General features: G+C 39.0%; 1 protein-coding gene across 1 annotated transcript in view; it reads right to left on the reverse strand.

The window, feature by feature from the left end:
* Nucleotides 1-3674: 3674 nt before the first annotated feature.
* The window catches only part of LRIT3 (leucine rich repeat, Ig-like and transmembrane domains 3), a 28329-nt gene continuing 14160 nt past the window's right edge, over nucleotides 3675-17843 (reverse strand). Inside the window, exons 3-4 of the mRNA XM_007495996.3 lie at nucleotides 14108-14413; nucleotides 3675-9657 (exon numbers count right to left, since the gene is read on the reverse strand). Of these exons, the coding sequence (XP_007496058.2) occupies nucleotides 8528-9657; nucleotides 14108-14413 (1436 nt within the window). The 3' untranslated portion in view covers nucleotides 3675-8527. The remainder of the gene's footprint in view (nucleotides 9658-14107; nucleotides 14414-17843) is intronic.

Raw genomic sequence — 17843 nt, forward strand, 5'->3', positions numbered from 1 at the left:
GAGGAAGTGAGGCATTTGAAAATCAAAATAGGATATCAAAATTCTAAAGTTACCCTACATATTTATGACACCATCATCCATCCATCCCTCAGGGTTCTAAGTCCAAGGCTCTAAAGCAGGTGTTCTTAACCTGGTGTCCATGGAAACCTAAGGGATGTGAACTTTAGATTGCTCCACCCCACTTAGTCTAACAAAAATCAGGAAATTGTGAACTTTAGATTAATCCATCCTGCTTAGTCTAACAAAATCAGGAATGTCTACACCCATACTTAAGGATTAAGTATTTAGGAGGATGGCCTATGAGAGACATGTGCTAGCAAATGACAAATCAGAAACAACTGACAGACCCCTGGGCTATCCTAAGTCAAGCTTAAAATATCATTGGTACATGTGAGATGCAGGAAAGTGATGTAAAACCGTCTATATATTTGGTGTCACTTCCTCTCTTGAGCTTTTTTTGACGGCGGAGAGGTGGCTGGCAGCAGCTGGTTGAGCATGTCGGCATCTTGGGATAGCGGCTGCTATTATCTGGTTTTTAGCGGTGAGTTTTCCTTGATACCATACTGGAGGAAGCCTAGTAGCCTAGTTCGGTGAGGTTCTTCTCTGAGATCTCTCAGAGTTTAGGCTGATTTTTCTCTCCTTTGCCTTCCAAATACTGTCCTCTTAGAGAAGCCTCTAATCTTCAAGGACCTCGTGGCTTGCCTGGCACAGACTGGGCAGGAGAAATCCCATACCTTTTCCCTCTCTCTTCTCCTTGATTTATTCTCTATATATTGATTAAACCACCATATATTTTCAAACTGACTTGGGTATTTTATTTGGGATATCCCCTGGCGGCCAAAAATCAAATTTAGATTAGGTCACAACCCTAAATTATCCTTACAGTCATCAATGGCTAGATTTCTGGGAAATGGGGAAAAAAATACATCTTTATCACAGTATGACTGGAATATAACTGGTTTCTTCAAACATTATTCTGAGATGGATTCCATATATTTTTCCAGACTATCAAAAGAATCTATGATGCAAAAAAAAAATTAGGAAGCCCTGTTCTAGAACCCTTCACTGTGGGGACCACATTTACAAAGATATGTTAAGTTGTTTGCTGAATTGATTTGAATTTGGTGTTGAGTTTTCATGAAGTGATCAATCCTGCACTGTGTGCTATGAAAATAAAATGGTATGAGCTGCTCCTACCACAAGCCCTTTGGTTATTAATTTTTAACATACCAGTCTCACAAAGACTCTCACCAACCTGATAGAGAACTTTGCACCCTGGTGTACATTTTCATCTTTAGTAACATTTCTTGGAGGGTGACACATTGCTGTCCTGTCATCAATACTTAAAAGGAGTGAAGCCAAGACTTCCAGGTGATGGAAAAATTCAGCAGTTCTCATATATCGGCTTACAGGATCACAGAAGTCAAGACAGGAAGGAACTTTAGAAGCCCTCTGGTCCAGCCCCCTCATTTTACAAGTGATGAAACTGAGGCTCAGAAATTCAATGTTACGCCCAAGGATATACATCAAATAAATGATGAAGCTGGGGTGCAAACCTGCCTCCTTTGATTCCAAATGCAGTATTCTCATCCCCATTAAATGCTGCTTTTGTATCATCTTCCAAAAGCATTCCTTGAAATATTACCAGAGTAGGGGCACCAAGGTAGCATAATGGCTAGAGCACCACGTCTGGAGTCGGGAGGACCTGGGTTCAAATCCTAGCTGTATGACCCTGGGCAAGTCATTTAATCCCAATTGCCTGGCCCTTATCATTTTTTTTTTAGAATTGATACTTACTATTAATTCTAAGATGGAAAGGTAAGGGTTAAAAAAAAGAATTGATACTAAGAAGGTTAGAGTTTTTTTTTAAAAAGAAGTAAGATTCTTATGAGAGTAATAATTCAACTCATGGAACTTATATGCATTTGTTTAGAGACTTAAAATATGCAAGACTGAATTTTCTGACAGTCTCCCTGGCATGTTAGCCATGATCCCAAAACATTAAGATGTACCAATAAAGGGCAGAGTGAATGGTAAAAACTAATTTAATTCTCCCTCTCTCTGTTTCCATCCTCTCCCTTCTCTCAGTCCCTCTCCTCCACCCAATTAATAGTCAAGGTTCTGGAAGGTTTACATTCTAAAACATGCTTCTGGTCAACAAGCTTGCCACCAATACTGGAGAATCCTGTTTAAATTCCAAATGAAGACTTGGGGGGGAGGGGGGCGGGGAGAGACTTTCCCAAGGAGCTCTACACCCTTAAAGAAGACTCAGAGAGTAGCTTCGCTTCCTCCAATGAAATGCTTTGAAAATTAAAACCCTAAGTGTCCAATTTTACAAATGTCCAAATTGCCCAGATGAAATTGGACCCTGCCAGGAGGAAAAGAACAAGATAAGGAGGGGGCTGGGCTGGGGGGGAGGGGGAACTGGATGGAGGCAGAGAGAGGCAGAATGCTATTCTAAGTTTGCAGGCATTTCCCAGGGTGAAGGAAATCCCTCCATTTGTCCATCAGAGGGTGGGCCAGCTGCCGTAATGGGACTCTGGCTGTTAGACAGCATGGATCATGTTTAAAACAAATACCTTGAGCGCCTGGCTAAAATAGTCATATCCTAACAGCCTGCAGGCATCACTAAATTGTATCTAAGCATCTATCTTCTCCACACTGATGGGAAAAGTCCAAGAAGAAACCATTCATTTTCTCCTTTTTTTCTCAGTGTTCTCCACTGACTCCCACACCCACAATCCATAGTCTTGTTCTATTTACCAGACTTGGGCTGGCATCTCTTCCAAGTGTTGAATATGTGGCATTTTATTAAAATTAGAAACTATACTGCCTTAAAAAAAAAAAAAAACCTTATCTTACACCTTAAAATCAATAGTTTATATTGGTTCCAAGGCAGAATTGTGGTAAGGGCTAGGCAAGGGGGGTTAAGTGACTTGCCCAGGGTCACACAGCTAGGAAGTGTCCAGGGCCAGATTTGATGAGGACCTCCCATCCTCAGACCTGGCTCTCAATCCACTGGGCCATCCAGCTGCCCCCAAAACTATACTGTCTTACCAGAGTGCCCTGTTCCAACTGCAAAATCCTTTAAGGACAAGGACACACATTATCATCAATATTTACAACAGATTTCAATCTGTTTTAGACAGTCAAAGCAAGATTTCCATTATTCACCATTTTTTGGGTGGCCATCTTCCTTCCTATTTCTATTTCTTTCTCTTCCTCTTCTTCCTCTTCCTCTTCCTTTACCTGGGTGAATTCAGGATATGGTAAGGAATACTCCATCACAGGACAATTAGGAATTCAATAGAGGTCTCTACATGAGCAAATACTAATTGCTGATGATTCTCTTCTTGAATTATTACTAACACTGTGTCAAACGCTAAAGTAAATTCCATCACTAGACACTACACTCAATAAATACTCATGTGTGCTAAAATAATAGTAGTAATACCAAAAATTTAATTTGGACTTACAAGTAAATTTGTTCCCAAATTATATTAAAATAGTACATATATTCTGAATATTTGGTTGAAGTATTATAACACTGCATAACAAGAAGAGGGAAAATAATTAATGACTTACTTCTTGCACACATTGCACACAACCCCAAAATATAAAATATGTAATGTAATTTTTTATTTTTTCCAAAATTGAAAAAAATGAGAGAAACATATATCAAATCAATCTTTATTATATAATAAACTCACAGGGGGTTAGAATTAGTATCATTCTTACATTATCTTTCCATTAAAACAAATAAACATACTTTATTAATTGTCCATAGACCAAATCGTAGAATCTTAAAGTTGCAAAGGACCTTTGATCTCCCAGCTAATGCAGGAATCCCTCTACAGCATTCCTGATGAATGGTCATCCAGCTTCTCCATGAATATCTACAATGAAGAGAGCTTGCTAACTTACAAGGCATTGTTGGCCAACTCAAGTTGTAAGAAAATGACTTCTTTGTTCAGCCTAAATCTTTTTCCTTGTAACATCCACCTATTAGTCTTTTGGGAGCAATGAAGAACAATATACTCTCTTTCCTACTTTTCTACACAGCAGCTATTGATTTTGAAGACAACTGTCATCAAAAGTCAAAGCTGAAGACAGAAATCTTCAAAGAGACTGTTATTATACATGATAGAGTCAAGGGAGACTAACGGAAGACCTCCCTCCAGATAGACACAAAAATATGAATGCACTTTCCTTGTTTAACTAGGTAATAACATAGGATTAGATTCCTTTTTAAGTATCTTGGGAGGCAGCAGGGTGGCACAGTGGATAGAGTCCCAAGCCTAGAGTCAGGAAAATCCGTGTTCAAATCCAGCCTCAGACACTTACTAGCTTTGTGACTCTGGGCAAGTCACTTTGCCCTGTTTGCCTCAGTTTTCTCATCTGTTAAATGAGCTAGAAAAGGAAATCATAAACTACTCCAGTATCTTTGCTAAGAAAATCTCAAATGGGGTCACAAAGAATTGGACACAACTAAAACTACTCAACGCCAACAACAAAGCACCCTTGGAATTATTAACCAACTTTCCTTCATATAAAGTGACTTCAAACTTTCTCATCATCCTAGTCACCCTCCCACCAATGCACTCTAGTTAGTAAACAGTTGTCCAAATGTGCCAAGCAGAAATGAAGACAGTACTCCAAGATGTGGTTGGACCAGTGAGGAAGACGATAAGACTATTATTTCCTGGCACAGCCTTGTATGTAGTAGGTGCTTAATAGATGTGTATTGAATCAAATTCCCTTCACCAACACAATATAACATGGGTGTTGCATTTTTACTACTCATTGTAAGGTTGTTAATGTGGATTTTTTTTTTAGGGCTCATGTTAAGCCTACATTAAGCTTAAATCCCCAGAACATCTTCACATGAAGTATTGGCAAGCAATCAAATTTATTTAACACCTACTATGTGCCAGATACTAGGTTAGGCACTGGGAATAAAAAATGCAAAGCACAATCTCCATTCTCTAGGGCAAATCAAGGTTTCCTTAATCCTATTTTTAACCTAGATAACTTTATTCTTACTAAATTTCATCCTATTTATTTCAACCTAATGTTCCAGATAAATTTGATCTTGGATGCCACTTGTATTAACTTTTCTTTCTAGTTTTGTGCCATCTACTAACTTAATAAGCATACCTGCATAATGGCCATACATCATCATCATCATCATCTTGGTCATTAATAGGATAGAGTCAAGGTCAGAAACCACCAAAGGTCTCCCTCCAGGGAGACCCAAAGACATTCCTCCACATTCCTAGTTCAATTGAAAGACAATATACTTAATAGCACTATTCACCCCACATTTCACCATGTTATCCATAGGATCATAAGAGACTTTGCCAATGCTTTGTGAAAATCAATATAGCCTTTGTTTTCCACATTCCCTGATCTACACCAAAAAACTAACCAAAAATGAAATGTTTGGTATGGCTTATTCTGGGAAAACATTGGCTTGTCAGGATCATTGAATTAATTTGTATCTTTGAATTATTTAGTATCTGTTTAATAAAACTCATTATAAAATTTTGCCATGGTTCAAGCAAGGCTTCCATGTCTTTCCTTTGCAGGAACCACCCTTTCTCTTTTGATGAATATAGAGTCAGGGAATCTTGGTGGCTCAGTGGATAAAGAGTCAGGTCTGGAGTCAGGAAGAAGGACCTGGGTTCATATCTGACCTCAGACACTTCTAAGCTCTGTGAACCTGGGCAAGCCATTTAGTCCCCAATTGCCTAGCCCTTGCCCTTCTTCTGTCTTAGAATTGATACTAAGAGAGAAGATTAAAGTTTTAATAAATATAGACACATCATCTTTAACTTTCTGGCATCTCTTCCTTTGAACACGATTTATCCAAGATTAGAGATAGCCATTATGAGATTACAACTTCCTTCAGCATCCTGAGGCAAAATTCACTGGGTCTATAGACTTATTGTAAGCACCTTGGAATCTGTTTGAATCTTTTCACCTAATTTGGGCTAAAATTCTCTTTTTACCTTATTATTTCTGCTTTGAAATAGGTAGTTCTTTTGGTAAGACATAGAAACACATTATAAAACCATCAATTCAATTGGAAGACAGTGTGGGAGAGACTAGGAATAGATCAACACCTCACACCCTACACCAAGATAAATTCAAAATGGGTGAGTGACTTAAACATAAAGAAGGAAACCATAAGTAAATTGGGTAAACACAGAATAGTATACATGTCAGACCTTTGGGAGGGGAAAGGCTTTAAAACCAAGCAAGATATAGAAAGAATCACAAAATGTAAAATAAATAATTTTGACTACATCAAACTAAAAAGCTTTTGTACAAACAAAACCAATATAACTAAAATCAGAAGGGAAACAACAAATTGGGAAAAAATCTTCATAGAAACCTCTGACAAAGGTTTAATTACTCATATTTATAAAGAGCTAAATCAATTGTACACAAAATCAAGCCATTCTCCAATTGATAAATGGGCAAGGGAAATGGATAGGCAGTTCTCAGATAAAGAAATCAAAACTATTAACAAGCACATGAAGAAGTGTTCTACATCTCTTATAATCAGAGAGATGCAAATCAAAACAACTCTGAGGTATCACCTCACACCTAGCAGATTGGCTAACATAACAGCAAAGGAAAGTAATGAATGCTGGAGGGGATGTGGCAAAATAGGGACATTAATTCATTGCTGGTGGAGCTGTGAACTGATCCAACCATTCTGGAGGGCAATTTGGAACTATGCCCAAAGGGTGCTAAAAGAATATCTACCCTTTGACCCAGCCATAGCACTGCTGGGTCTGTACTCCAAAGAGATAATGGACAAAAAGACTTGTACAAAAATATTCATAGCTGCGCTCTTTGTGGTGGCCCAAAACTGGAAAATGAGGGGATGCCCATCAATTGGGGAATGGCTGAACAAACTGTGGTATATGTTGGTGATGGAGTACTATTGTGCTAAAAGGAATAATAAAGTGGAGAAGTTCCATGGAGACTGGAACAACCTCCAGGAAGTGATGCAGAGCGAGAGGAGCAGAACCAGGAGAACATTGTACACAGAGACAAACACACTGTGGTATCATCGAACGTAATGGACTTCTCCATTAGTGGTGGTGTAATGTCCCTGAACAACTTGCAGGGACCCAGGAGAAAAAAACACCATTCATAAGCAAAGGATAAACTATGGGAGTGGAAACACCGAGAAAAAGCAACTGCCTGAATACAGAGGTTGAGGGGACATGACAGAGGATAGACTCTAAATGAACACTCTAATGCAAATACTATCAACAAAGCAATGGGTTCAAATCAAGAAAACATCTAATGCCCAGTGGACTTACGCGTCGGCTATGGGGGGGGGGGAGGAAAAGAAAATGATCTATGTCTTTAACGAATAATGCTTGGAAATGATCAAATAAAATATATTTTAAAAAAAATAAAAAAAATAAAACCATCAATTCCTCCAAAAATCTTCTAGAATTGTCAATGTAACCCATTAAAAAGCTTTCTCTGCTCCCCACATTCATTCATTGATTCATTCAACCAAAGGAGAAAAGGTGATCGATCCATTGCTCCATCTTCAGAGGGTCTCCCTTGGAACAGACACAAGCCACATACTACGTGTCGGTCTCCAAAACATCTCTTGTAATGGCAACTGGTAATGAATGACCTTCCTTCTCAGTTCCCACATTGCATTTTGTTTTATAAGTCCCTAATGCGTTTTCAATGAAATCCTGTGTATTATATAGCTTGCACCTCACCCCCATCCACACATAAACTGTAAGATTGTCTGAACTTGGTCTCTTCCCAACTTTGTCTCTTCTACACACAGTAAGGGCTTAGTAAATCACGTTTGCTCTTAGTAGGGATGGTTAAATCTTCTGATTGTACTTACAGATGCAAGGGCAAGAGAAGAAATTTCTCCCAGACAATTTAAGCACACCTGTATATATCTCCATTAGTTTTTTTTCATAATTAAGCATTTTCCTTGGGTGGTACAGAGAAGATATGCCTTCATCTTCAATAAATAAAATTCATGTTCTCTAGCTGAGTCTCCCTAATGGTGCTCATCAAATACGGCAATGAACCAAAGCCACCCTTGATAAATTAGTGGCAAATATCACACAACTTTTCAGACTTGAATAAAAGTTGAAGTTTGGGGTGGCTGTGACTAAAAAAAAAAAGATTTAGTAAGTCCACTTTATACAGTATGAGCATTTGTAATATTGCCATGAATTTTTAAAAATAAAACAAAAAAAAACACTAAAGAATTAAATAATACTAAAGACACTCCCCCCAAAATATGTTCAAGGTCTATCACATACATCTTTTGCGTTCAATAAATTCTTTCAGGTTTGTAGCCTCATTGCATAAAATACAATTTTTTAAACAAGGGAACAGTTACCTTCCCACACCCTCTGTGGGTTTTTTGGACAATGCAGAAGCTAAAGTATTGGCATTTGATAGCTAAGCCAAGGTCCGTTCTATCATGACTTTTCCAAGCTCCGTGTCTCTTAACGGCCAAACACTAGCAATAGTATTCTGACCTGGAACCCTTATTTTTGAAGGTCGCAGGAGAGTCCACACTTGACTGAGAACAAAGCAACAGTAACCTTTCTGATTCGTCTGCGCGTCGTCGTGTCCAGAGCTCCCGGGAAGGATGGGGTTTGGGAGACAGAGTATCAAACTGAATATAAGTCTCTCTTGCGAGGTCATCTTCCCTGATGGCCTTTGGCTTGCACTGAAGCCTAAGAACTTTGTAAAAGAGATAGAAAATCAGTGGCAAAACAACCACACAAGCAGCACTACTTGTCAGGATGAGGAAAGAAATTTGAGAGTTCGTCTTTTCATTGATTCTGTCTGTGGAGAAGGTGATACATTGGTCTGTCTTGGGAGGGGCTCCTTTGGGACAGACACAAGCCACATACTGCATACCAGCCTCCAAACCATCTATCGTGATTTGTGATTCCCTGGAGTCCGTGCTAAGTGGGACCATGTCCTCCTCCCCATACTTCGAATACAGCACGGTAATGGCAGTGTTCTTCGTGGGGTTGACAGCCTTCCAGGTCAAGGTCACGCTTTCATGGGTCTCATTAACTACCTTGAGGTTTTTTATGATGGTGCCAGGCTCCGTGATGGCAGCAGTGCTCAGTAAGGAAATCTCTTTCTTGCTGGCACTGGCTGGTGGGAGTTTGCTTCCACTTATGACCACCTTTGAGTTCTTTTTTCCTATGGGGAAAGACTTGGGGGGCTTTCTGCTCGTCATCTTGGTGTTTGCCGATATTTCGGTGGTGATGGGGATTGTGGTAGAAGTAATGATGGGAGAAGTGGAAGCAGAAGAAAGAGAAGAAAAAGAAAGAGAAGAAGAAGGAAATGAAGAAAATGTGCTTGGAGGGGATGGGGATGTAGTCATGAGTGTAGACTTTTCAGCTGCATCCTTGGACTCTTCCAGAGGCTGATGGGTTCCATCTCTCTTTCCCAACATTTGAGGGGATACCGTTGTGGCAACGATGCCAACCACAGTAACACTGACGATGGCTTCTGATGTTCCAGCCAGATTTTTGGCCTTGCAGCTGTAATCACCTGCATCCTTGTAAGAAATTCCAGTCAAGCTTATTATGGACCATCTAATTCCATCTCCTGGAGTTTCCTGAATTACTGGAAGAAAAAAAAAACCAAGATATTTATTGAAAGAGAAGAGAGCCAGAACCACTTGTCCATGGACAGAGGCAGCTTCTTCTTGTGGGAATTTTTATCTCAGTGCCCAGATTAACAGTATTTTCAAAATAATTTTTCACTCAGAAAAAAAAATGAAACCCAGTACCATCATTTAAACAGAAGGCAAGAGTGTAACATTTTTCTGGAAAGGGTCATTTCTGATTTCTCACCCTATAAATCCCCAATCCTAGGACTGAAATCTAATTTCACCATACTGATAAGCATAGAATTCTTTGGGGATTATATTAGCAGACTAATAAATATGGTTCTTAAGAAGAACCTGATAAATGATAAGCCAAGTCTTACCATCGAAGACATGAAAAATCTGCAGAAGATCTTCTGAGTCATGTTAAAATATGTTTCTATCTTTCAATTTCTCACAATTTTGAATAGTAGTTTACCTTCGTTGGACCTCAGTTTTCTTACCAGTAACATGAAGAGACTGGACTCAATAGGCTCTAAGGTTCCTTTCAGCTTGAAATCTTGGATCCTGATCCTGCCTAATCACATATTAAGTGGTATTTCCATGAGCTCAGAGTTTATGTACTTTCATGATGTAGAATTATCTACGCAAAGTGGTATCAGACCCAAATGTTTATTTATTTAATCATTTTCCATTAGGTGAGCCAAATTTCTGTGGACCTGAACAGGCTCAACTAACATTATTTTCTTTAGCCTCACCATGAACTGCAAATACTACCCATGTAGAGAAACAGGATTTATTTACCCACAAGAGCAAAGCTAACCTCCCATAGATTGATTTATGTAATTAATACACCAAAAAAGGTACTGCTTTTGTTTTACAGTGATTGAGTCTCTGAGTATTTACAGCATCAGTTTTCATTGTCTAATGAGATATACGAAAACAATTTTTCTTTAGATAGCCAGTTATTGGGGAAAGGTTTAGTCAGGAGGCCTGGGTTCAAGGTTGTTGTTCTTTTGTGTCCAGCTCTCTGTGACCCTATTTGAGGTTTTCTTGGCAAGAATACTGGAGAGGTTTGTCATTTATTTCTCCAGCTCATTTTACAGATGAGGAAACTGAGGCAAATAGGGTTACATGACTTGCCCAGAGTCACACAACTAATATGTTTCTGAGACCAGATTTGAACTCAGAAAGATGAGTCTTCCTGACTCCAGACCTGGCACTGTAATCATTGTGCCACCTAGCTGTTCTTAATTAGTTGTGTTTGTCTTGGGAAAATCACAGAATCATGGAATTTTAGAATTGAAATGGGACTCAGAAGCCATTGAGTTTGACCCATTCCAGGGCATCTATGGGGTGCACTGGATAGAATACCTGACCTGGAGTCAGAAAGACTCATCTTCCTGAGTTCAAATCTGGCCTCAGACACTAGCTTGTGACCCTGAGCAAATCACTTAACATCATTTGCCTCAGTTTCCTCACCTTTAACATAAGCTGGAAAAGGAAATGGCAAACCACTCTAGCATATCTTTATCAAGAAAATTTCTAATAGATCATAAATTGTGAAACACAACTAAACAGCAACAATTCCTGAAAAATCAACCCTTCCATGGTATGGTTGCAAAGTAATCACTGAACTGCTGTTTAAGTTTATTAATAAATTAACAAAAAATATTGTAAAATAATTAATAAATTAATAAATTAAAAAAGTGAGTGGGAGCCCACTTTCTGAGACCTCATATTCTACCTTTTCCTCCTTAAAATAATTCTGGTTATTTTAAGTCCAAATTTACTTTTTTGAAAATTCCACTCAGATTTCTAGTTCTGCCTTCAGGGTCCAAATGGATCCACCAAGTCTCATCCTCTTGCCATATCCCAGTTCTTTCGATGCATCAAGTCACACTCTACCACACTGGGTCTCTTTTTCTCATCTGTAAAGTTAAAGAACTAAACTAAGTGAACTTTAAAATTCCTCCTAGACATAAAATGTTAATTTCTTCTTTTCAAAACTAATCAAGGGGGCAGCTGGGTAGCTCAGTGGATTGAGAGCTAGCCCTAGAGATGGGAGGTCCTAGGTTCAAATTTGGCCTCAGACACTTCCCAGCTGTGTGACCCTGGGCAAGTCACTTGACCCCCATTGCCTAGCCCTTACCACTCTTCTGCCTTGGAGCCAATACACAGTATTGACTCCAAGATGGAAGGTAAGGGTTTAAAAAAAAAAACAACTAATCAAATGGATAATTTATGTCCAAGACACTATGAAGCTAGGTAGGTTATCAAATTCATCCAAGGTCATAGAGGGAGTTAAAAGTAGCCTTAACTCTTAGTCCATCATCCATGATATCATGCTCTTTCCCTCTCCAACTATTTCTAAAAGCCTATTTCACCAATGCAGCAATCTCTTCCCTGATACAGATTGCAACCCCACCATAACTTAATAGATAGTTTCATGAGTTATTCTAGAAAGTGAAAAATTGTCATTCGTCAGCCAAGACTCTGTTTGTAAGAATTTTGCTAGACCAGTCCTTAAATAACAAAAATAAAATCTGTCATCAATCCTGTCCTTAAAGTCTTTCCCATTTGGTAATATGCCATAGTTTATGCCCCTTTAATGATGGAGAGTCACAGTCAAGTCATAAAGGTGTAGCTGAGGAGGACTTCAAAGGAAGGTTCCTTTTGGCCAAGAAAAACGTTTGTGAGGTTTGTATTTATCCAGGTTGTTTGTTTGGGGCTGAAACACTCTTGGCCATCCACCAGGTCTGACAGATACATTAGTTCATGCCCACTGGTGACCAGGATGCAATGTCAACAGCTTTCCATTTGAGCCTTAGACCTTTGGGCCAATCAAGTCTCGAGTCCAATTTCCTCATCTTTTAAAGAAAGAATTAGCCTAATATACATGGCAGGGTGGAGAGGAGGGACACATTGGCAGTTATTGATACTATTACCTCCAATAAAAGTCATTTCCCCATTTCCCTGTCTTCAATGGTTTCAAAATGTCTTGCTCAAATTAACTTGCTGGTCTTAAAACTCAAGTTCAAGTATGAGACTGATGTCAATTTTTTTCATTTTTATTCTCATTTTTGATTAATTTAGAGTATTTTCCCAGGATTATAGAAATCACATTCTTTCCCTCCCTTCCCCCAACCCCATCCCATAGCTGACACATATTTCCACTGGGTTTTACATGTGTCATTGATCAAGACCTATTTCCATATTATTGATATTTGCGCCAGGGTGATTGCTTAGCATCTACATCCCCAATCAGATTGCCATTGAACCATGTGATCAAGCAGTTCTTTTTCTTCTATGTTTCTACTCCCACAGTTCTTTCTCTGGATGTGGATAGCGTTCTTTCTCCCAAGTCCCTCAGAATTGATCTGGATCATCGCATTGCTACTAGTAGAGAAGCCTATTACATTCGATGGTACCATAGTGTATCCATCTCTGGCACCCTGGCCCTTTTCTTAGCTGGATGGTTCATCGGATAGAGACCACTGAGGCTCTGAGCTGCCCCCTTTCAGCCATTTCTTGGCCAGGTCTAGAGACAGGAGGTCCTGGGTCCAAATCTGGCCTCAGATACTTCCTAGCTGTGTGACCCTGAACAAGTCACTTAACCCCCATTTCCTAACCCTTACCTAAGCGCTCTTCTGTCTTGGAATTCTGAAGATTAAATTTAACTCTCCCCTGATTGTGAAGATTAAATGTAACCCCTACCTATTTTTAGACTTATTCACCAAAAGTGTAAACATCCCACTTAATCATTAAGTGGGAGGTCTGTGATCCATGTGTGCAAGAGTGGGTGACAAATCAGAATTGACTGACTGCCTCCTGGGCAGTCCTAAGCAAGGTTTTAGACTGATTTGTCCACATAAAAAAAGTGGAGGAAGACACAGAAAGTGATGCAAAAGAAGCACCTTTACAAAGAGTGGTCACTTCCTATGAGGAACATTTCTTCATTCTTTGGAGTAGAGGCTGAAGGAGAAATCTGCTGACTGGACCTGAGACCTGTTCCTTATGAGACTGTTGAACTGACACGAGGTGAGTGAAAGATCTGACTCTTTTCCTGGATATTTTCTGAAGAAACTAACCTCAGGAGAGACTAGCCTCTTGAGAGAGTTTTTTTCCAGGTCCTCGGCTTTGCCAAGGCCAGCTAAGAACCAACTCTCCCTGCCCAGGTTAGGCTAGGGGCCAGAAGTAAATTACTTAGTGCTTAGGCTAGATATTTTACCCTATCCTCTCTGATTTTCTTACTTCACTCTTTCTACATTTTGTAAAGAAATTGTAAATAAATCTCTTTGGAATGAATTAAATTCCTGATGACCACACTCTTAAATAATCCAGTCCAATCCTTTTATAAATAACCCCCTTTCTCCCTGACAGAAACAATACACAGTATTGATTCTATGATGGAAGGTAAGGGTTTTAAAAACAACAAAAAAGAATGAAGAAAGAAAAAATAACTACCTGTAGAGTTAACTGGCAAGTTGTCTGTCCTGGTCCAGATGAGCTGTGGTGTAGGGTGCCCTGTGGCATCACAACGCAAGAGAACATTGCTTCCAAGAGCTGATGTGATTTTGGTCGCCGAGGTCATCACTGATGGCTTCAGGCATTGTTCCAGCTCAGCCCTTTGAAATGAGATACCCATGAGACTCTGCGGTCCACTACAGATCAGCAAAGGGTCCAGGAGCACCACAGTGGGGTCTACAGTTTTTGACAACTCCATCACTTTGGAAATGTGGCAGTCACAGAACCATGGATTGTCCTGCAAACCTTAAACAGAAAACAGAAAAGGTAAAGGATGAAAACATCTTTCTGCCAGCCTTGTTCAAGAACCATGTCATTTTGACAGCAATGGATAGAGTGCTGGAGTTGGAATCAAGAATAAAATAATTTTAGCTTAATAGGCAGCTAGGTAGCACAATGGATAGAAAATCATGGGGTCCTGGGTTCAAATTTGGCCTTAGAAACTTCTCCTCAACTTTCTTCTCTATATTTTCTATTAGTTCTCTAATTCATGAAGTCATATTTGAACTTAACTCTTATCCCACAGAGTATTAAGCTCCCTTAACCAACTTCAGGGATTAGTCATGCTTTTAACTTTACCCAAACTGCCTGGCAGCTTCAATTTGTTAAACAATGATGCTGATGAGATTAAGACTGAGGGTTCATTGGGTCATAGATTTAGAACTGGATGGGATCTTAGAGGCTATTTATTTCAAACTCTTCATTTTATAGGTGAGGAAACTGAGTCTGAGAGAAGTCAACTGACTTTCCCAAAGTCATAAAGCTAGTAAATTTCAGAGCCAGGATTTAAATCCAGTGCCTCTGACTCCAAATCTAATGTTCTCTATATTACACATACTGCCTCTGATATTTATATGAGCTTCCCAGAGAGGGAAAACTTTGTTCTTTGGTTACAGAAAACATCCCAAATGCCAGGCAATCAACCTATAAAGCATGCCATTGGTCATTATGGGAATCAAAAGAGAGACAAACAGAGAGATGGGAGTGGGGTGGGAAGAGGAGAGAGAGAGAGAGAGAGAGAGAGAAAGAGAGAGAGAGAGAGAGAGAGAGAGAGAGAGAGAGAGAGATTGGTTACTAGGTTATAAATGTCTTGAAGAAAGAAGCTATATTTTACTTCATTTTTATATTCCTAGCATACAGCACAATGCTTTACAAACAGTAGGCCCCTGGTCCATTTGTGTTGAGGGTAAATGTATAGAAGAAAGAAAGAAAGAAAGAAAGAAAGAAAGAAAGAAAGAAAGAAAGAAAGAAAGAAAGAAAGAAAGAAAGAAAGAAAGAAAGAAAGAAAGAAAGAAAGAAAGAAAGAAAGAAAGAAAGAAAGAAAGAAAGAAAGAAAGAAAGAAAGAAAGAAAGAAAGAAAGAAGAAAGAAAGAAAGAAAGAAAGAAAGAAAGAAAGAAAGAAAGAAAGAAAGAAAGAAAGAAAGAAAGAAAGAAGAAAGAAAGAAAGAAAGAAAGAAGGAAAGAAAGAAGGAAAGAAAGAAGGAAAGAAAGATGAAGGAAGGAAGGAAGGAAGGAAGGAAGGAAGGAAGGAAGGAAGGAAGGAAGGAAGGAAGGAAGGAAGGAAGGAAGGAAGGAAGGAAGGAAGGAAGGAAGGAAGAGACGGGGAGGGAGAGAGAGGGTGGGAGGGAGAGAGGGAGGTAGGGAGGGAAGGAAGGAACAAAGGAACAGAAGGAAGTTCATCCATTTACTGGAAACATAATCCCTCAGAACAATACTTCCTATGCATCTTATGGGTCTGTCATGCATAAACTAAGAGAACAGATTATTATGTTAATTATATATCTTCACCTATGAGATTGGACACTTACAAATCAGATCTTCATAACCACAAGAAATCAATGGATTAATCATTAGAGACCATAAACTAAATGACATCTGTAGAAACAGAAAATTATGTTGAGAGAAAGAAACAGAAAATACACCAAAGCAACCCAATACTATTTTTAAAGTACAAAGAATTAGATGGATTTTAATTCATTATTTTTATCTGCTGCAAATCTATTTTTTTTCCTGAGGTATGAAAGTTAAGCCAGCAGGTTTATCATGAATGTTTTTTTTTTTACCTTCAAACTTATCCAGAGATGGTAAAAAAAAATAAAAATAAAAGCACTCAAGATGTATAATTTTTTTAGTTACCTTGAAAGAAAGGGTTTATCTTAGTCAATAGAAAAATTAGCATATGGATTGCATGTCAATCCAGTTTATCCCTTCTGGGTCCAAACTAGATAGAACTATTACTATTTGTGAGTTGACTTTATTTACAAATAATGGAAGCAAAGCATTAGCCTCTTAACTGCTTTAAAGAGTCTGAAATGATTTGGTAATATTCCTCAATTTCATACACATTTCTCTGACATTGTAATGCTTTCTTCCTGGAATCTGGAAGTTTTTCAATAAACTTCACACATTCCACCATATTAATCAGTCCTAGAGAAGGGCAGTGCATGTAAACTTCATCAGGAGTTAAATAATAAAAAACAATCTTATCAATTTCTGTGTCAGAATTGTGAGCTGAAAGAATCCCAGGCAAAAATGCAAGGCATGCCTACCACATTGAGCAGACCTCTAAGTTAAGAATCCCAGCAAGTTATCTTCTCATTTATTTAAAAGTAGCACAGTGGACAGAGCACTAAGCCTAGAGATGGGAGATCCTGGGTTCAAATGTGACCTCAGACCCTGGGCAGGTCACTTAATCCCTATTGCCTAGTCCTTGCTGCTCTTCTGCCTGGGAACCAATACACAGTCTTGATTCTAAGATGGAAGGTAAGGGTTTAAAAAAGAAAGAAAAGACTAGCCTACCCAGCCCATGCTCTAAGGCCACTCAAGGATACAAGAATTGTTTCTACCCCCTTCCCCTATTATGTTCTCTTGAGTTTAATTACCATCATCATTTGTCTTTCCATGTCCCATTTATCACTCCGTTTGCCTCATTGTACCTGGGTACTTTGCTCCTTCCCTCTCAATTTTCCAAATGTGATATGTCTTTGTATCTTTACACCAGTTCTGTGACACAGAATCCCAGAATCCCAGGATTGTTCTGAGGATTGAATGAGAGATATTTGAAAAGCACTTTGCACAGTGCCTGGCACATAGTAGGCTCTTAATGAATGCTCATTACTCTATTCCCATTTCAGAGTTGAAAGAGACCTCAGTGATCGATCCAACCTACTCCCCAAAATGGATCTCCACAACCACATATCCAGAATATGGTCATGTTCATCTTTCCTTGAAGAAGCCTAGTGAGGGGGAGCCCTTGACCTCCTGAGAGAGCGCAATTCACTTTTCTTTACACCCTTGCCTTCTTACATTTTGTGTGATAATCCATGTATAACTCGGGGGAAGGGAGGGAAGGAGATAACTCAATCATATAACTTAGGAAAACTTGTGTGGAAATGTATTATATGTAATTGATAAAAAAAAAATAAATAAGCTAAATCGCTCCCTTCCATCTTAGAATTAATACTGTGTATTGGTTCCAAGGCAGAAAAGTAGTAAGCGTTAGGCAATGAGGGTTAAGTGACTTGCCCAGGGTCACTCAGCTAGGAAGTGTCTGAAGTCAGATTTGAACCCAGGATCTCTGATCTCCAGCCCTGGCTTTCTATTTACTGGGCCACTCAGCTGCCCCAATTTTTTTTTTACATCCCTCCTTTAAAGTAGTAAACAACCACCAAAAAAA

This window comes from Monodelphis domestica, chromosome 6 (assembly GCF_027887165.1).
Source record: "Monodelphis domestica isolate mMonDom1 chromosome 6, mMonDom1.pri, whole genome shotgun sequence".
Lineage (NCBI taxonomy): Eukaryota > Metazoa > Chordata > Mammalia > Didelphimorphia > Didelphidae > Monodelphis > Monodelphis domestica.